This window comes from Haemorhous mexicanus, chromosome 21, assembly GCF_027477595.1.
Source record: "Haemorhous mexicanus isolate bHaeMex1 chromosome 21, bHaeMex1.pri, whole genome shotgun sequence".
NCBI lineage: Eukaryota > Metazoa > Chordata > Aves > Passeriformes > Fringillidae > Haemorhous > Haemorhous mexicanus.
In genome coordinates, this window is record NC_082361.1 from 1,692,059 (window position 1) to 1,709,709 (window position 17,651).

At 46.0% G+C, this 17,651-nt stretch overlaps 2 protein-coding genes across 2 annotated transcripts in view; one reads left to right on the plus strand and one right to left on the minus strand.

Moving 5' to 3' along the window:
• Positions 1-13,727, minus strand: part of MORN5 (MORN repeat containing 5) — a 14,664-nt gene extending 937 nt beyond the window's left edge. The window contains exons 1-5 of the mRNA XM_059865140.1: positions 13,647-13,727; positions 13,215-13,362; positions 12,850-12,961; positions 11,857-11,988; positions 392-506 (exon numbers count right to left, since the gene is read on the minus strand). Of these exons, the coding sequence (XP_059721123.1) occupies positions 412-506; positions 11,857-11,988; positions 12,850-12,961; positions 13,215-13,362; positions 13,647-13,693 (534 nt within the window). The 5' untranslated portion in view covers positions 13,694-13,727 and the 3' untranslated portion in view covers positions 392-411. The remainder of the gene's footprint in view (positions 1-391; positions 507-11,856; positions 11,989-12,849; positions 12,962-13,214; positions 13,363-13,646) is intronic.
• Positions 13,728-13,760: 33 nt separating this feature from the next.
• On the plus strand, positions 13,761-16,302 carry NDUFA8 (NADH:ubiquinone oxidoreductase subunit A8). Its single transcript, XM_059865156.1, has 4 exons — positions 13,761-13,878; positions 13,963-14,126; positions 15,437-15,602; positions 16,057-16,302. Exons 1-4 carry the CDS (start codon positions 13,828-13,830, stop codon positions 16,192-16,194), a joined length of 519 nt encoding a protein of 172 aa, XP_059721139.1. The 5' UTR covers positions 13,761-13,827; the 3' UTR covers positions 16,195-16,302.
• The last annotated feature ends 1,349 nt before the right edge of the window (positions 16,303-17,651 follow it).

Consider the following 17,651-nt stretch of genomic DNA (forward strand, 5'->3'; position numbering starts at 1 on the left):
TGGTGTACATTATTACAATGATCAATCAATATCAAAGTACTGAGCAAAAAGAGAGGAAAGGAATTCACCAGGACAGCTAACTAAAATCTGGGAAAATAATGTTGATTAAGATGGATTTGAATGACTTCAACACCGAATCTGAGGCACTCTTTTTAACAAATTGTTTTCAGGCTTAATAATGTTTATACATACTACACTGCACACCTCTCAGGAATATTATTGTGAGTACAGTTGGCTTTTTTGCCGTGGCTTTTGCTCAGCATGACTGATTAAATGATTATTTCCATTTTTCTTTGAGCTGACAAAGATGACAGAAAGATTATATTCCTGTCGAGGGAAAGGGTGAGACAAATCCCCGAGGACAAATTGCATTTATTGTGAATCAGATCACCTGCTCTGCTGGAATATTGTCTAGGAGAGGCTCTGGGATGGTTTCGGCTCCTGCTCATCCATTAAGTCCCAGGCTTTCCGGCAGGTCCGAAGGATCCATTCGTGCTCATCATCATCTGAAAGGGAGAGAAAGGAACCTTAAATATCCCTGTGGCAGAGCTGCTCCTTGCACCCCTGGCCTGCAGTCAAACAAGCCATTTTCCCCCTGAAAAATAAATCCATTTTTTAGCCATTGGCACATCTTAGGACACTTTTTTTTTTTTTTGGTGTTTGTTGAAAAGATCGTGTGCTGTTGTGTGGGAATTTGTCAAGGCAGGAGGGACTGGCTCTGTGGCAAGGACTGATTATTCATCTGTTTGATCAGCTTAGCTTGGGTGAGCCACGAGATTTCCATGCACAGATTTTACATTTTGCCTTTTTGGGCAAAATACGCAGGAGAAATGTTGAAGCTATCAGAAATGAAGACAGGCATTTTAAAAATACTCTGGCTGTGTTGTCTGTTGGTTTATAAAAAGCGAAGGTAAAGAAAAATTGTCAGTAAAATCCCAGGTTCTTGTCTTGGAGCTTTTCTTTCCATGCTGTTTCTGAGATGTATGTTGTGGCAGGTATTGATAAGCTGATGTAGTGGCTGAGAGATATTTTAGACCAACTCCTGTGTCCCTTGTTAGTATTCATGTCTGTCGTATTTATTCTGAGAGCATAATGACAGTGTGGAAAGAAAATAAAAGCAAAGACAATGTAGGAAAAAACAACTGACCGGCAAAGTTTGAATAGTAATTTTCTGCATGATTTACAAAAAAATAGCTTGGTGAATGTTAAGTTGTGGCTTCTTAATTTCAGGGATTTAAATTGTCTTGTCTCCAAAAACTGTTCTGCAGCCTTTTCCTTTGTGTTTGTGTAGGAGAAAAGAGATCTGTGTATTAAACCAGGAAAAACAAACTTCAAAAAGCCTTGGGGGAAAAAAAAATCAAAGTATTACTTACAACAATACCTGTATTTATTTTTATACAAATGAAATATATTCGAGCTGCTTCTTGTGTTTACCACTGTCTTAACAAATTCATATTAGCTGCTTGTGATGTGTGTAAAAATCTAAATGTTGAGGGTTTGTGGCAGCCCCTGTTACGTACAAGAGCAGATGATGGGAGGAGGATGGGGCCGAGGGGGTGTGACCCCTGTGACCATCACGGTTCCATTTTTTCACCCTGCTGAGCACCTGCCTGGGCAGGCCAAAGAAAATGGAGAAAGAAGCAGGTTGCTTCTTTAGGAGTCAGCTTTTCAGGGAGATCTTTGATTGTGGAGTTGTACCCTCCTGCTAAAGTGCCAGGGCAGCATTGAAATGCAAAGGGGAGGAAGGTGCTGGGAATGAAGGGTTAAGCTAAGAAGTTTCCAGAGGGGTATGTGACAGATTCAGATGCACAAGTTTGGGGGTTAATCCTATTGACTGTGATGGCTTTGGAATAAAGCTTTGTCTTTTCTTTTTTCTTCCCCCATTTTTTTTCATGCTGCCCTCCCTTTTCTGCCATTGCTGGCCCAGCAGTTGGGTGCACACCCTGAGGTGCTGCTCACACCCAGCTCTGCTGGCACCCTGGTGCAGGCAGGAATGGTGCCAAGGTGCTTTAATGGCAGCAAAATAGTCATCATTTGGATCAAATAGCTAAGTTCAGCTCTTTCACTGATTTTTTTTATTCCTTAGAGATCCACAGATCCATAACAAAATATCCTGTTAATGGCACATTTCTAATTTCGGTGTAAAGTAGGTGAAAATAGATGCTGAAAAAAATATGCTAAAAGGGAAATTAAAAACATGAGCACAGAATCTTGCTTAAAGACCATGCAATTCTCACAGGCAGATTCCACCGAGGGCTGCAACAGGAATGCAAATGTGGTCCTTAAGCTTTCTTAAAAACAACATCCAAGCCATAATCAGTGCTGGCTTTTGTTCTATGCACTAGGTGTTGGAGATGGGATCACGTGAGCCTGGCCTGTGACAGACATTGTCCACTCTGTGTGGCTCTGTGGGTTTAGCTGGAATTGCCTTAACTTAACAAAAAAAGATAGTTTAACTGAGCTTGTAATAATTGCATGTAAAGGAAACTTTTGTCTGTTTCTGTCATGGTGAAGGAATAAGAAAACTTAGAGATGCTGTGCATCACCTTGTCTGGCTGGCAGCTGGGCACACCTGGCTCACCTGAGTGCTAGAAATAACCAGCCTGAGTCTGACTGAGCCCTTGGCAGCTCTCACTCAGCTGAGCATCAAGGGCTTGAGCACAAAGAAGGGCAGATGCTAACTTGGCCTCACAGGTTTCCAGCATACTCTGGGATTTCCTGGTCTAGGAAAGCACCCAGGACAAGTCACTCCAAGGATCTTGGCCCTGCCAGACTGACTCCAAAATCTCTTGGTTTGTGCAGTGATCTGAGCCTGGGCAGATTCAATACATCTTCATAAGCCCTGCTTAACCTGCTTGGAGTTTAACCAGATGTAAAAACTGGAGAGGTGTGAATTTCAACTTTGTGCATGAAAAGGAAATATAGATGGGATGACTCAATGTGAAGCAAATGCCCAGAACTGCCACCCAGCCCAGTGTGAGGTACAGCTGCTCCTCGGTCTAGGTAAGGGGAAATGAAAGAATTGCTCCAGGCTGGGAAGAAGAACCACAGCCCAGGGATGAGAATGGCTCCAGGGCTGGCTATGGGAGAGGAGGCAGGGAAATATTAGAATGTAAAGAGTTAAGCTATGGTAAAACATACTTTTGCTACACTAAAGAAGACTGGTTGATAATTACTGTAGTTTTAGGGCTATTTGAATCAGTGCAGCTGCAACCTCTTCAGTAGTAACCCCTGAAACAAGACAAACTGGGTTTATTGTACTGAACAAGTCTTAAAGCTCCTCCCTGATTGTTAGTAATTGGCAGCAATGGACTTAACAGCCTCTTGACTACCCTTTTTACACTCTACCTGACTGTGCAGCTAACAATTTAAATCACAGATGCCGATCCTTCTTTGTGGCAGCTGCTTGTTAACTACACGTTCCTCTTTTTCTGCCACTGGCTGCTTCCATAACCCTGCAACACCAGGGTTAGATTGGAGAATCACATTTCATCAATATTTAAAATGGAATTAAACCTTGAAGTTTGATTAATGCTACCAGATAGTGAGTTGTAATTACTATTTTGCAAATTACAATTGTTTGAATATGTTAATATGATTGTCTAAGCACATCTTCACCTTCAGAAGTAATTTTCCTTTTAAAAAAGATTTGAAAAAAATACAAACTCTTTAATCAGTGCTAAATTATCACCCTGTGCACAATTAGGTAGAAAGGGGTTCTTCGTGTGGTGTGCTGAATTTTGTGTCAGAATATTTATCTTTAAAAGTTTATCCATTTTTTTAGATTTTCCTCAGTAGAATAAACAGTGATGGAACAGACTTTGCTGAAAGAGGACTAACCATGCTGGTGTTTGAAGGTAAAAAGCTTTGTCTGAGCATTTCACTGCAATCTGGTGTATCCCTGTGCAGTTAGTAAATGTTGCCCATTTTAATTCTTCCTAAGTCAGTGAAATATTATCATTATTATAATGACATATTATTGGAATCTTGAAACTGAAACAGCAAAAGATTGTAATGGATGAGCTCTTGAATTATTTCCTTGTGTCTCAATCAAAAATGAGATCAGTTTCTAGCACCCACTAAATATATCTGGAATATTGTGGGCGAGCTCCTCAGCCAGCCCACACTGGGACAGCTCTCTGTCATTTGGGATTAATTCAGGCTGTTTTCAGTGAGCAGGCAGAGGCACAGGGAGCCAGCCCTGGCAGCCACCTGCACCACTGGTCCCAGCAGCATGCAGAAACAGCAGCAGCCCACAGAAGGTGATCAAGCAGGGGGAGAAGTGTCCTGGTCTCCTGCTGGACACTGTCACCCAGCAGGTCACTCTGGGGAGCCTCTTTAGCTAAACAAGACCCAGCTAAAGCTGAGGCTGTCATGTGTTCCTCTAAGTAGCCCATTGCAAAATTGGTTCTTCTCACCAAATACTGCCTGGCATGTTTCTGCCTTGTTTTGGGGGGCCTTAGGAGAAGTTCTAAATGTTGGCCAAGTCCAAACAGGTGTGACAGTCACTGTTAGGTGTATTCCACAGTGAGCTCCAAGTGCAGCCCACGTAAATCAGTGGATTTCTGCTCTCTGCAAAATGGAACCACTTGCCTCCTTTCCAATGTTCAGGCTAAAAGTAGTGGCAGAAGAGATTTCCCCAAATACCACACTCCAGATTTATCTCTCAGCTGGGATTAGAAACAGCTGAAAATTCAGGGTGGCCTTGCTTCAGGGTGCTTCCAAGGGATGTCATGAGAACACACTGTAATTTAGGTGCGTTTAATCTTGCTATATTAAATGCATATTGCAAAGTTTAGAATTATTTGCTTTTAACTATCATGTTTCTGTGTTGCTTATGGAAACCTCAGCTGTGAGAGGCTTCTGAGGACTCTGCATGCTTAGGTGCCTGCCATGGCACAGAGCTGAGGCTGACAGCACTGGCACTATTGTCATGGAGGCTTCTCTTAACTATTGCTTTCCCTGGAAAACACCTAGAACTTTGCTAGAATAATGCCCAGTGGGTTGAACAGGGAAAAAATGACATTGTTCACCTTTAAAACCTTGTCTGATTCTGTTAGGTCTTGGCAGCTGTATGTGTTCCTGGTGTCTCAGAGGCTGTGCACTCTGAAATTCAGATCCATGGCTCCCTCCCCTGCCCAAGGGCAAGCTGGGACCTGATGTGAGTGGGTGCCACCCCTGTGTGTGCCCTCTTAGAGCCCAGGAGGGGAGGCAGAAGTGAGATGTGAGTGGGTGCCACCCCTGTGTGTGCCCTGGTAGAGCCCAGGAGGGGAGGCAGAAGTGAGATGTGAGTGGGTGCCACCCCGTGTGTGCCCTCTTAGAGCCCAGGAGGGGAGGCAGAAGTGAGATGTGAGTGGGTGCCACCCCATGTGTGCCCTGTTAGAGCCCAGGAGGGGAGGCAGAAGTGAGATGTGAGTGGGTGCCACCCCTGTGTGTGCTCTGTTAGGGCCCAGGAGGGGAGGCAGAAGTGAGATGTGAGTGGGTGCCACCCCGTGTGTGCCCTGGTAGAGCCCAGGAGGGGAGTTGGTGTCCCTGGGAAGTGCCACCACTGGCGCAGGGAGCACTGGGAGCCCTGGCCCAGCCCTGCCCAGAGCTGCCCACGGTTTGAGGGGTGTGTTTGGATGGTCTGTGTTTACAACACACCATCCTCCAGCAGCAGCTGAGCTTCCTCCCCGTTCGCAGAGGGCCAAGCACACGCAGCCCATTGTAAACAACAATATCACCAAATTCTTTCACATCCCTGACTCCTCCCAGCACCCGCAGAGCAGTTCATCATGTTCTTCCACTGCACAATCACAATGCCCTGTGATAGCATCTCAGCCATGGGCTCTGCCTGGCACACCCCTTCCATTTCCACTGCCCCCCCTGGGTCCCTAGCACCCCTTTCCTTACTGCACCTGACCCCACCAACATCAAGGCTGGCAAGAAAATGGAAAATATGTTTTCAATTAACCTTTGCTTCCCCCCGACAAATTCTCACCCTTCCACTCTCTTTTAATTACTGTCATTCCAAAATGGCCCCCAAATGAACTTTCCATCTCTTGTAAAAGTTGTTTTCACATGAGCTGTATATTGAATTAAGTGCCTATAAGATTGTGGGTAACCTATTTAATGGATTCACAGTAGGATGGTTAGCACCCAAACAAAGGTGTTATTCTTGGCATGCCACTCTTTGGAACTGAAACTTCCACAATTTTCAAAAAGATAAGGCCAGGAAACCAGAAGGAACAATATATCTGCAAAAGCTATAGCTACTGAAATTACTGTAGTAACTTCCATCATGATGCAAATGTTAATATTATCACTGCTGGCTAGAGCCTGGAATATAAATTATGTTGGTTCATCATCTATTTTGCTGAATGAAGGATGTTTCAGATTAAAACATGTAAGCCAAATTTAATCTAAAAATGTTCTTGGTTGCTCAGATGAGAAGTCTCCAAGTGTCTCTGTCTGTCACCTGAGCAGATTTTGACACTGTGAAAGATGCATGTATGAATTTTGCAATGGCATCCAAAATGTGCTTGATCTTCACACATTTCTATACAAAAAGATACAAAAAGAGCATGTGATGGGTAGGAAAATTGGAGTCTGGGAGTGTCATTTGAAATGAAGTGGACTCAATTTCTCTCTGCCATCTTCACTGCTCAGCCCTTTGCCTTGCCCACTCAGCAGTCCCACTGTGATACTTGCCAGGGTTCTGCCTCTCCTCCTGCTGAGATCTGGCTCCTCAATTAATTTATTGTTAAGCATTGAGGATTATTTAGATCCAGAGCTCTGACATTGGAACAAAAACTAACTAAAAAAATAGGAAGAGGTAGATAAGTGACACTTTGAAGATCCAGATCAAAGAGTTCTAATACAATTTCTGACCTGCTTCTGGATGTAATATTTTTCAAAGCTTTTGGCTACCACAGAGTCTGGAAAGCAAGTACCAGAAAACTGGAATTGTATGAATGTGGCTAAAAACCCATGTCCTGGAACTACATCCAAAGGAAAAAGGGATGTGGGAGATGGAGGAGACAAGACCAGAAGGTGAATTTGAGGGTGAATTTGTAGGTAGCTCTGTAGAGCCTTGTGGGCAAAGAGAAGAAGCTGAATGCCATGGCAGAGAGAGAAAATATTTTTTGCAGTGGTATTTTGGAGGAATATGAATCAGAGAGGCCCGAAGGAGGAACTAGCAGTGAAAAGGACAAGCACTGCAGCTGTTGCAAGAAAAGCAGAGGGCTACTCACATTCATATGCTCTGCTTGTGTAAATGGAGAGCAGCTCTGGCTCTCTGCTTTACAACCCTGCTTTCAGAAATAAGTTTGTCAGCCAAAGTAAAGAGAAAAAGATCAATGGACTGCAATAAACGGCATTTAACATAAAAATGAGTAAAATTTACAATCCAGTTAACTTGTTAAATGTTACAAAATCAGCAAACAATAGACACAATTTGTTTTGTTCAGAGCCCAGAGGTAGAGACCAAATCCTCTAAATTAATTTCTGCAAAAGCTGGGGTTTTTTTCCAAACAGGTCTGGATCCTATTCGTTGTAGAATATACTGATTACCAACTATTTTTAAGAGCTTTACACAAACATTATTTCTTTTGTTGTGTGAAATGCAGAATCAGCCATCTGGCAAATGCCCCAGAGCTAAAATCTTTTACATGACATATAATTCAAAATGATTAAATATACAACAGAAAATAGCTATAGCATTGCACTTAAAATAGCATGAACTTTTACTGCCGATCAAAACTGATTTCTTTAGCCTAACAAGTATCCAAAGAACAATTATTTGAAGAGCTTTTAAGAGTTTCAATATGTAGGAACCAAACCTCATCTAAATTCAGTATCTTAAGTCAAATAAAAAAGAAACAAATGTACAAGAGATTAAATGGTCCTGCCTTATAAGTAGACATTTAAATCTATGGGAAGCTAAATTCATGAGAACAAAAATACCATATTCCCTCTGTATGTGCATTGCTGGGGCTTTCCTCTCCTCGCTCAGGGCATCTGCCAAAACAACTCGTACATTCTTAGGCAATGACACGGGAACTAGCCTGGAATCAGGCTGTTCATCCCCTCCCTCCATCAGCAGAACGGGCAATTTCAAAGAAGAGCAGGGAATAAAGCTCCGTGCACGATCCCTCAGTGCAGTCAATCTTTTTTCCTGCACTGCAGTTGACTCGAAGTTAAATTTGCTGTCTTTTTTCCAGAAATACTCCAGGCCTGAAAAATTGCCAGGTCCTCATCCCACACCCAATTCTCCAGTAGTTTCTGAGAAAGAGCACGCAAACATCTGCATGTATTTGGGGTACATGAGGGTAGGTATAGAAATATTACCCTGAGCGATTATTGAGTGGTTATGGCTGTTTCTCAACTGCATTTTTCAGACAAGTCAAAGTCTACATTTCCCAAAAAGCACTTGTGCAAGTCAGAGCTGAGTTGTGAGGGGAAAAAAGGCCAAATGTAGACATTTCTCTCATGGATTTGTGTACTTGGATAAACCTGAAATGGTTGAACACATCATTGCCAACTGTCCAAAATATTTCTGCTTCTCAGCTCTTTCAGACCAAGCATGAGATCTCCATCCCAAGGTAACAACATGAGGAAACTGTAAGTCTGTGATTAATAAGGCTTAGAATTAGAATGGCTTTGCTCCCTTGCCTGGGGAGTTGGGCCAGCCTCACAACCTCAGACATTCTAACCCCAGACTTCTCTAAACTACACGAAAATACTGTTCTTGAATCTTGACCTTTTCAGCTCATAATGATTCCTGAAGCAGCAGGATTTTTCCTGCTGCTTTTCACGAGACTTTCAGCCTTGCAGAAATGCTGATTGCGGGCTGCCTTGGGACTGCAGCAACACCAAAACCCCTCTTAATAAGACACTTGTCCTGGCCTTCTAGGCCTAATCCTGCTCTTAATTCAGTTCCCTGCCTGAGCTCTGAGTGAAAAGGCAGATTTTGTGTCTTTCTGCTCTTGATTTATAGGAAGAGGTACAAATGTATTTCAGGTAATACTGACTGCACTACAGGAAGCTCCCCTATGGACCATGCTAATTAAACCTGAAGAAGAAATATGAAAATAGTAGAATAAATATTCTCATATTAGAATGAGGAAAAGCATGTTTTATATTATTTAACCCATCCCTGCGAAACCACAGGAGAAACAAGGCAATTTTCATCAAAAATATCTTTGCTTTTCATCAAGACAGGTGACCCAGGCAATCTGCTGAGATCTTTTCCATCTCAGTATAAAAAATTCCCTGGTTTTGATGGTATTTTCTCTTTGAAAGTTATGGGCTTTTCTGATATTCAGAGGGCCTAAAATCTGACTGTCACAGCTCTTCTTGTACCTCTCTGCTTTGCATTAAAAATAATGTCTTGTAGTTTCTACTTTTCACTGAAAAACTGGGAAATCTTCCGATCTTTCTATTGACCAAACTCTGTTACAAAGGTGCCAGGAGTCCTATTTCTGAGGGGAAAAAAAAAAAAAAGCAATACTCCTGATGAAACAGGAGCCTGGTCCCGGTATCTATTAAAAATAAACAAGGTATCTTCTTACAAATGAGCCTTCCCATTCTTATTTATGTGCTCAGTTCTGTGTACTTCGCAATACTGGCAAAAAGAAAAGCTTGAAGAACACATGGAGAACCAGGAGAAATTTGAGCATCCCCAAGGAAACAGAGGTTTAGGGACGGAGTAATAACTGCGAGGCTGTAATGAGAATTTGGAAGAGTTTGCTAGATAAAAACTATAACAAAGCTGCTGCTGTCATTTCATTCCCTGGGCCCGCTGATGTTTTCACGAGGGGCCTTTGCTGCTCCAGCAGCGAGAGCTCCGCGAGCAAATGAGGATCAGAGCTCGGAGCTGAGGAGTGCAGGGCTGGCCAGGCTCCTCAGGAGCCTCCCTGGGGCTCCACATCCTCTCATCTCCACGGAGCAGTGCTGCCAGCAAGCTCAGGGGGTTCCAAGGGGGCTGCTCTGCCCTGCTCTGGAGCTGCACCTGGCCGTGCCAGGCTCAGGGATGCCTCGCTCTCTTCCACAAACAGCCCAGAAACAATCAGCCACTGCTTCAGAACGGGGCCGGGGTGAAAGGTGAGCCCTGGAGCATTCTGAAGCCTGCTGCCAGGGCTGAGGAAGATAGTGTCATTTTGGTAAACCTGTCAAGCTGTTGTAAGAACTTCCTGAATGCTTCCTACCATCTGCTTTTGATGCTTTCAAGACTTGGCTGGAAGCCTGGAGGTTTTCCTGCTCTTTCCTGCCCAACCTATAATGGAGTAATTCTGGATCTGTTCCCTGTCATCTCAGCCTCTTCCTCAGTTTCTTCTGCTTACAGCTGGTTTTTTTTTTTTCAGTTTTTTTTCTTCTCTTTGCTTCAGTGGCCTTGTGCCCTGAATCATCTCTCCTGGGGCGGCCGGAGTTCCTCTGATGTTGAACAAGTGCCGGGCTTTTCAATTGTGTTCGTGTTCTTGAGAGGAAGGGTCTGGCCTACATGACACATTCCTTCTTCACCCTCACATCAACAACCTGAACTTTGTGTGCAGGCCTGGCTGGAAGGGCCACACCAAGGCCATCTCCAGCGCCCTGGAGGCCGCACGCTGCGCCCGCCGCCGGGCCCGTATTGATTGGTATAATTTGTAGGGCTTGAGATAAATGTCATCAAGGACAATGAGTTCAAAGAACAGATTAAAAAACAATAAATTGAATTCCAAGGCGTTCCCTCCTGTACTAATCTGTGGAGGTTCCTGTGTTTTTGGAAAGCATGTTGCTTATCTTCCTCATCAGTAGGCCCACTGCATTCCAGTGTTTTGGATCAATGCCATTTGTAATAATCTAGATCAGTTTTTATTCAACGTTTATAAAACAGGCCATGTATCACAGGGTATATTTTATAGCAGATGGTATCTCCAATTCATTTAACCCCTCCCCACTTCCCTCCTCCAATATCACAGTGCACACTCACAAAAGCTCTCCAAAGTAGAGCGGAGCAGAGTTTTTTTACAACAAATAGTAAATTTGCTGGAAAATGGAGTTTCCAAGCAACAAAACTGTTAAACTGTAGCACACTGAAAATGAAATGTTCTGTTTTTCAGAAAAAGGAGGTTTTGCAATTTGGACATTTGAATTAAAAAAAAGAAAAAGCAGGGTGGGTGGCTGTTTTCAGAAATCAGTTTCATTTTAAAACCCTCTGCACTGAAAAGATTAAATAGCCAGAACACACAGTAGGGTTTTTTACAGGTCAGATTACATTTTTTTAGTTATCCCACTGTCAACTGTTTGGGGGTCTTCTGTGGCTTTTAATTTGAAAAGTTTCTCTTTTGACTTGGTAAGAACTAATATTCCCCGAGGTTTATCATTTTGAGGACCTTTCCATGTATTTGCCAGACTCTGCTCCCAACCCAGCTCTCCAAGGTGAAGGTTTCCTTTCAGGAAGGTAAGACCCAGACTCATTTTAATAAACTGGACTATTCCAGCACGTAGAGATAAGCAGATGCTTAGGCACTTTGCTGCTTGACAACATGGAGCTTTTCAGCTTTCAGGATCAGTGATGTGCCCCTCACAACCACTCCCTTGCTTGAGATCATAACAGGAGAGACTGAAGATTTTTCTGAGATTAACATACCAAATGGTAATAAAACATATTTATTCATATATGCTTGGGAATACTTCATTGTAATTTTGCAAAATATGATTTGTCCAGCTCTGGGGATACATAAATCACTGATAAAATAAATAAGTTGAAGATATTTTAGCCCAGTGATAATAGAAGCAGGTCATGGAGTTGTTTATATTTTGGCTTTAATCAGGCAGCCTAGAAGATACAATAAACCCTTCTTAGTTTACCTTGCAGAAGAAGTTAAATCATACCTGCATTTCTCAGAAACTTGCGTTTGTAGTCAACAACTATTCTGGTTTTGGGGTTATAGAATCCATCACCACAGTCATAACAACCTTTTGGGATTATTTTGGGAGGATCCAGATTTGTAAGCTGAGCAATGCCTGAAGGGGAAAAACAAGGTTTGATTTTTTTTTTTAAATTTATGCCTTTGATCAAGATCACTAACATACATCTCCATGGTGTTTGCCATAAAAATAACAGAGTTACCTCACAATAAATTTTGTAAAACATTTCATCAATTTTGCAGATGGGGAAAACGAAAATGGAAAAATGCGCACACAAAGATTGTGTGATAAAAAACAATCACTTTGATTTCCTCATTCACAGCCCTGTGATTCAGCCCACCAAGTTAACATTACAAGTCCAACCCTAAAATCCAAAAAGGGGCCAGGAGAGAATCGCTGGCTTCACAGAACTCCATGTCACCACTAAAATATTCTATGTATTGTGTGTATTAAATTACAGATTTTACTCACTTTTTTCCTTTACAAACCCACCTTTTGACTAAAATAAATAACATTATAAAACTCTTTAGCAAAAACATAAACTGAACACAAACATCTGTTCTGGCATCTTCTAAAAAGCTACGTGGGGCAAATGCTTGAAGCTTCATTTGGTGTCCTGGATGCAAACCAATTGCTTTTGCTCAACTTCTCTATATCAAAAGCACCCTGCTGAGGCAGTGAGGGTGAATGGTATGAAAGGGTTAATCAGGATGTCAAAAGCTGCAGATGATGAAGGCCTGTCCTGCCCCAGGAGACTGCTGTGGGTGCAGAGCTGCACCCCAGGCTGTGCTGGTGGAAGGTGCTGTCCACATTCTCCTGGCAGCATCTCAGGCTTGTATGAAATTAGCCAGAGCATTTCTGCTCCATGTTACTCATGTAGCTGAATTAATCTTTCTTAAGCAAAGTTGTTAGTTTAATTCCTTCCAGACTCTCAGGATCGCAAATGCAATTTAGTACCTGGTGGTTTAAAGCCAGAGCAGATTTCTGTATAGAATCTTCTGTCGTAGCCGTCGCAGTAAAGCCATTTTTCCTGCTCGTATTCGAGACCATCTGTAAAAGTGTATTTCCCCTGCAAAACACGTTTGAGTGCAGAGTTAATAAACATGATGGATGGACGGAACCAAGGCCAGGTCGCACCGGCAGAGCCGCAGCAGGGCCAGCGCGGCTCCGCTCGCCTTTGGTCGGGAACCCCGTCTGCGGTGCCAGCAGCCTCCCCCCACCCACCCCGAGGGGTCAAACACCGCCCTGGCTCGGAAATCCGCGTGTTTCAGCCCAGGCCTCTGCCAGCGGAGGCCCCTGGGGGTGCAGCCCCCCGGCCGTACCTGCGTGGGCAGCCCGCGGTCCCAGAGCGCCTGGTACGCGCCGCCTGTGGGGCGCCGCAGCTCGCCCTGCCCGTGGAACATCCCGTCCCACAGCGAGCCCCGGTACTCGGTGCCCATCGGCAGCGTGTAATAGCCGAATCCTTCCATCCTGGAAGAGATGGCGAGGGTGGACGGTGGCAACCCCGCGCCCCCGGGTCCCACCAGCCCTCCGCGACCCCCGCCTTGTCCCCATGGCCCATCTGCAATGCCCGCGACTCCCCTGCCCTCCCAGTACCCCCTTGGCCTCCCACGTGTCCCCTGCGCACCCCTCTGTGCCCTCCGTCTCCCCGTGCTCCCCCCCGCCCCTTCCCGCACCCCCCGCTTCCACCCGCCCCCGGCACCCCCTGTTCCCCTTCCCGGTGCCCCCGTGTCCCCCGTTGTGCCCGGCCCCACCTGCCGCGCATGACTCCCCCCAGGTACCGATCCCCCACCAGCTCCATGGCGGCCCCGATGGCGCGTCCCGGTCACCGGGGCAACGGCCCCGCCCTGGCCCCGCCCCGCCCTGGTCCCGCCTCCCCGCGGCCGCGCGTGCGCGGTGCGGGGCGGGCGCTGAGGGCGCTCAAGGAGAGCCGCCATGCCCGGGGTGCTGCGGGTGCCCCCGCTCGAGGAGCTCGATGTGCAGGAGGTGAGTGCGTGAGGGCCGGCGGGACCTTCCCCGCCCTGCCCTGTCTTCCCCGCCCGCCCTCACGGCCGCTGTGCCCCGCCGCAGGTGGCGGTGAGCTCGGCCGTGCTGAAGGCCGCGGCGCACCACTACGGCTCGCAGTGCGACCGGCCCAACAAGGAGTTCATGCTGTGCCGCTGGGAGGAGAAGGACCCGCGCAAGTGCCTGAGGGAGGGCCGGCAGGTGAACCAGTGCGCCATCGACTTCTTCAGGTGAGCGGGCCCCGGCCGGGAGACGCCGCCGCAGCCCCCCGGGCCTGGAGGTGACGGTGCTGCGGGGCCGTGCCCGGCAGTGTCACTCGAGCGCTGGCGGTCACTCCTTCCAGCGGAGCGCCTCTGCTGTGGGGACAGGTTGGGAGAGCTGTTCGGCTGGGGAAGAGAAGGCTCCGGGGTGACCTTAGTGCGACTTTCAGTACCAGCAGGGGCTACAGGAGAGCTGGAGAGGGACTTGTGACAAGGGTATATGATGTGACAGAACAAGGGGGGGTGGCTTCACACTGACAGAGGGCAGGTTTAGATTGGGTGTTTGGAAGGAATCTTGCCCTGTGAGGGTGGTGAGGCCCTGGTACAGGATGCCCCAGAGAAGCGGTGGCTTCCCCATCCCTAGGAGTGTCCAAGGCCAGGTTGGATGGAGTTTGGAGCGGCCTGGCATATTGGAAGGTGTCTCCTGCCCATGGCAGGGAGTGGAATGAGATGAACTTTAAGGTTCCTGCTAACGCAAACTATTCTGTAATTCCTTTATTCTAATTAAAAATGCTGCCGCCATCAACGCCTGCAAAACTTTTATACCTTCTTCTTAAACTTTAACTCCTGGGAATAGAGGCCATGTGTTTTGTCTTGCTCATTTATAGATGGATTTATCCAGTCACTTGAAGCTCTTGTGCCTTTGTTCCAGAGCAGGCAGCCTGGGTTTTTATTGGGAACTCAGGGCAGTGGTGTGAGGCTGCTGCACCTTGCAGCTGTGTGATGAACTCCAGAAACCAACCTGAGTGTTGCATTGTCTGTCCTCCCTGTCTCACAGGTGAACCACTGAGAAAGCTTGAGCAGGTGCACCACCTGCCTCTTCTGACCAAACACGTAGCTCCAAGGCACATGCCAGTACTGTTTGTACAGAGCCTAATCTAATTACCTCAAGGCATATCCACCTCCAGCGCAGCAGCTGAAACCTCTGCTCTAAGCATGGCTTTTTGAGCTTCAGACACAAAATTATTTAGAAGCATTAGAGCACCATATAACGTAACTAAATTACTTGGCAAAACAAAGATGTCCCATTGTGGTGTTCACCACGTGCTGTGGAGGAGCTTTGAACATGCACCCAACAAAAATCTCTCCACATACCAGCCATTGCTGTCATTAATTGTAGCTGCAGCAATGGAAATTTCACAGGTACCTGTACCACATACTGCCTTGAGTGAAGGTTTAGCTGTTCCTGAAGCTGCGAGACCCGCTTGATCCCGAGCTGAGGTTGGGGTGAGAGGAGCCTGAGTGCTGGTGCTGAGGGGTTTGTGCTGTGGTGTCCCCAGGAGAATCCAGACGCACTGCGCCGAGCCCTTCACCGCCTACTGGACGTGCATCGACTACACCGGGCAGCAGGAGCTGCGCCGCTGCCGCAAGCAGCAGGCGGCCTTCGACTCCTGCGTGCTGGACAAGCTGGGCTGGGTCAGGCCCGACCTGGGAGACCTCTCCAAGGTAACTTCTGACCCCTCGGGGCACGCAGGCAGACCCTGCTCTCCTCCCTTTGTGCGCCTTTTGCCCAGAGCAGGTCTCCAGCACCTCTGGGCCTGATGGTGTTTCGTGAACTCGGCGCTGGAAGTTTGTGGGATAGTAGAAGTCAAGACTGGCAGCATTTTCCAGGGTTGCTTTTCCAAAAGACTTTCTTAGACAGTGAAATTCTTACTTTTTTGCTTTTCCTGGTAGAGGCTTTTCCTTTAGGAATGAAGCTCATGCTCACGTGGAGCTATTCTGTAGTTGTGATGAAACACCCCTCCCTTCCCTTTTCTTAGAAGTATTGAGGAGCTCTCATCAGCTGAACAATATGTCCTTACTATTGTTTGGTTCTTGGTAGTTACTCCTTGAAGTTCTGACTCAACCTGGCTATTAAATGCTGTGAGAAGTTCTATCACTTCTTTGCATTTCTTTCCAGGTTACGAAGGTGAAGACAGACCGTCCTCTGCCTGAGAATGTCTATCACTCTAGACCCAGACCACAGCCAAACCCACCCACAGAAGGGCAACTGAAGCCCTCTCCCTTTGGCAGCAGGCTCTTTTTCTGGTCCTGGTGAAGTGGGCAAGCTGTGCTGTGACTCAAGTGCAGAGATGTGGCACTTGCACATGTAAATTGTGTGGTGTGTGCTGGCTATTACTAATAATTAAAGAGCCCAAAACCATTACATGGCTGAGCAGACTTCTTTAAACTCATAGCAACGAGAACAATGCATTTCCCTGTTTTGCTCAGAGCCCTCTGCAGTCACACAGCCCTGGGGACCCTCTGGGCACCAGTAACGTCAGCTGGTTGATCATGATTACCAGGATTGTGTGGGATGTGTGCAAACGTAGTTCCAGTCTTTGACTGCTGGCCCATCAATCACAGACTGGTGTGTGACTTGATTTACTTACTGAGAACATTGCCTCATGGATCAAGGAAACTCTGGGAACAAACAAGTCATTAATGTCTTCCCTTAGTCTTGCAGCTGATAATTGTGCATTCTTTACAAGAGACTCCTGTAAAGGTTTAACCTAAAACCTGTCTTGGAGCAAGGGGTTTGTGGAATCTGGCATTTGCTAGGTATGGGGGCAATACTGTTTCAGCCATGAAGATCTCTGTTGTGCTTCCCAGCTGCTCATAGAACTTTGGTTAGGGACTTCCACTTTTTGGACTGTTCTACTGGGGAACACGAGCTACTTTGTCGGAAAAATCATAATAAATTTTCAACACCTTTCAGGAAGAAATTTCTCCTAAAGGATCTTGTGCCCCATTAAGCAGGGTAGGAAAGGAGGTTCTATTCTGTCTCAAGGCTGTGACTTAGAGGGTTTGGGGCAAATCCTTCCCAGTTTTTCACTGTGATGTTCTTTTTGATGGAGAAGTTAGTGAGCTTTTTAAAATAGATCTATTCTACAAAATCTGAAAGTCACATTTTTCTTAGGAGTTGGATCTAGTCTTTCATCCACCTCCATCCAATAGCAAGGTCAGAAAAAATCCAGTGAACTTGTTTTTCCAAAGCAATATGCAGTTTAACTTGCTCTGGGTGAGATTGTCTCACCTGGGCCGTGGCAAAGAGTGGAACTGTGCTCTGCTCCTTGAGTAGCCTGCTGGTGGTAGGATCTGAAGATTTACCATCTCCTTCATTGAGGTGGGATTAAGCTGTAATGGTTCTATAACTGCAGCATGTGTTTCTGATCCATGGAGCTAGAGGGAAAATTGTGTAACATTTATCTGAAAACCGCTTGTGCACTGTGTGGCTTCTGGGTACTTGCTGCTTTCTGCTGGGGTGCTTTGACTGAAACTCAAGGCAGGTGCTGTGTTTGCATTTTAATGTACATACCAGGCTGTCTTAGCAGCTCCTTGCCTAAATCTGTCAGCTGGTGCTGCACCTTTGCAGCTTCTCATTGCCCATCACTGGCACCATCTCGGAGCAGCCACATCTTTCTTGCTGAAGAAAGAGAACCCTTCTCTGCAGAGACTGAAATTGGGACAAGCTTGGGGTCTAATTGCATTCAGCTGAGTGAGTGCAATGAGGTT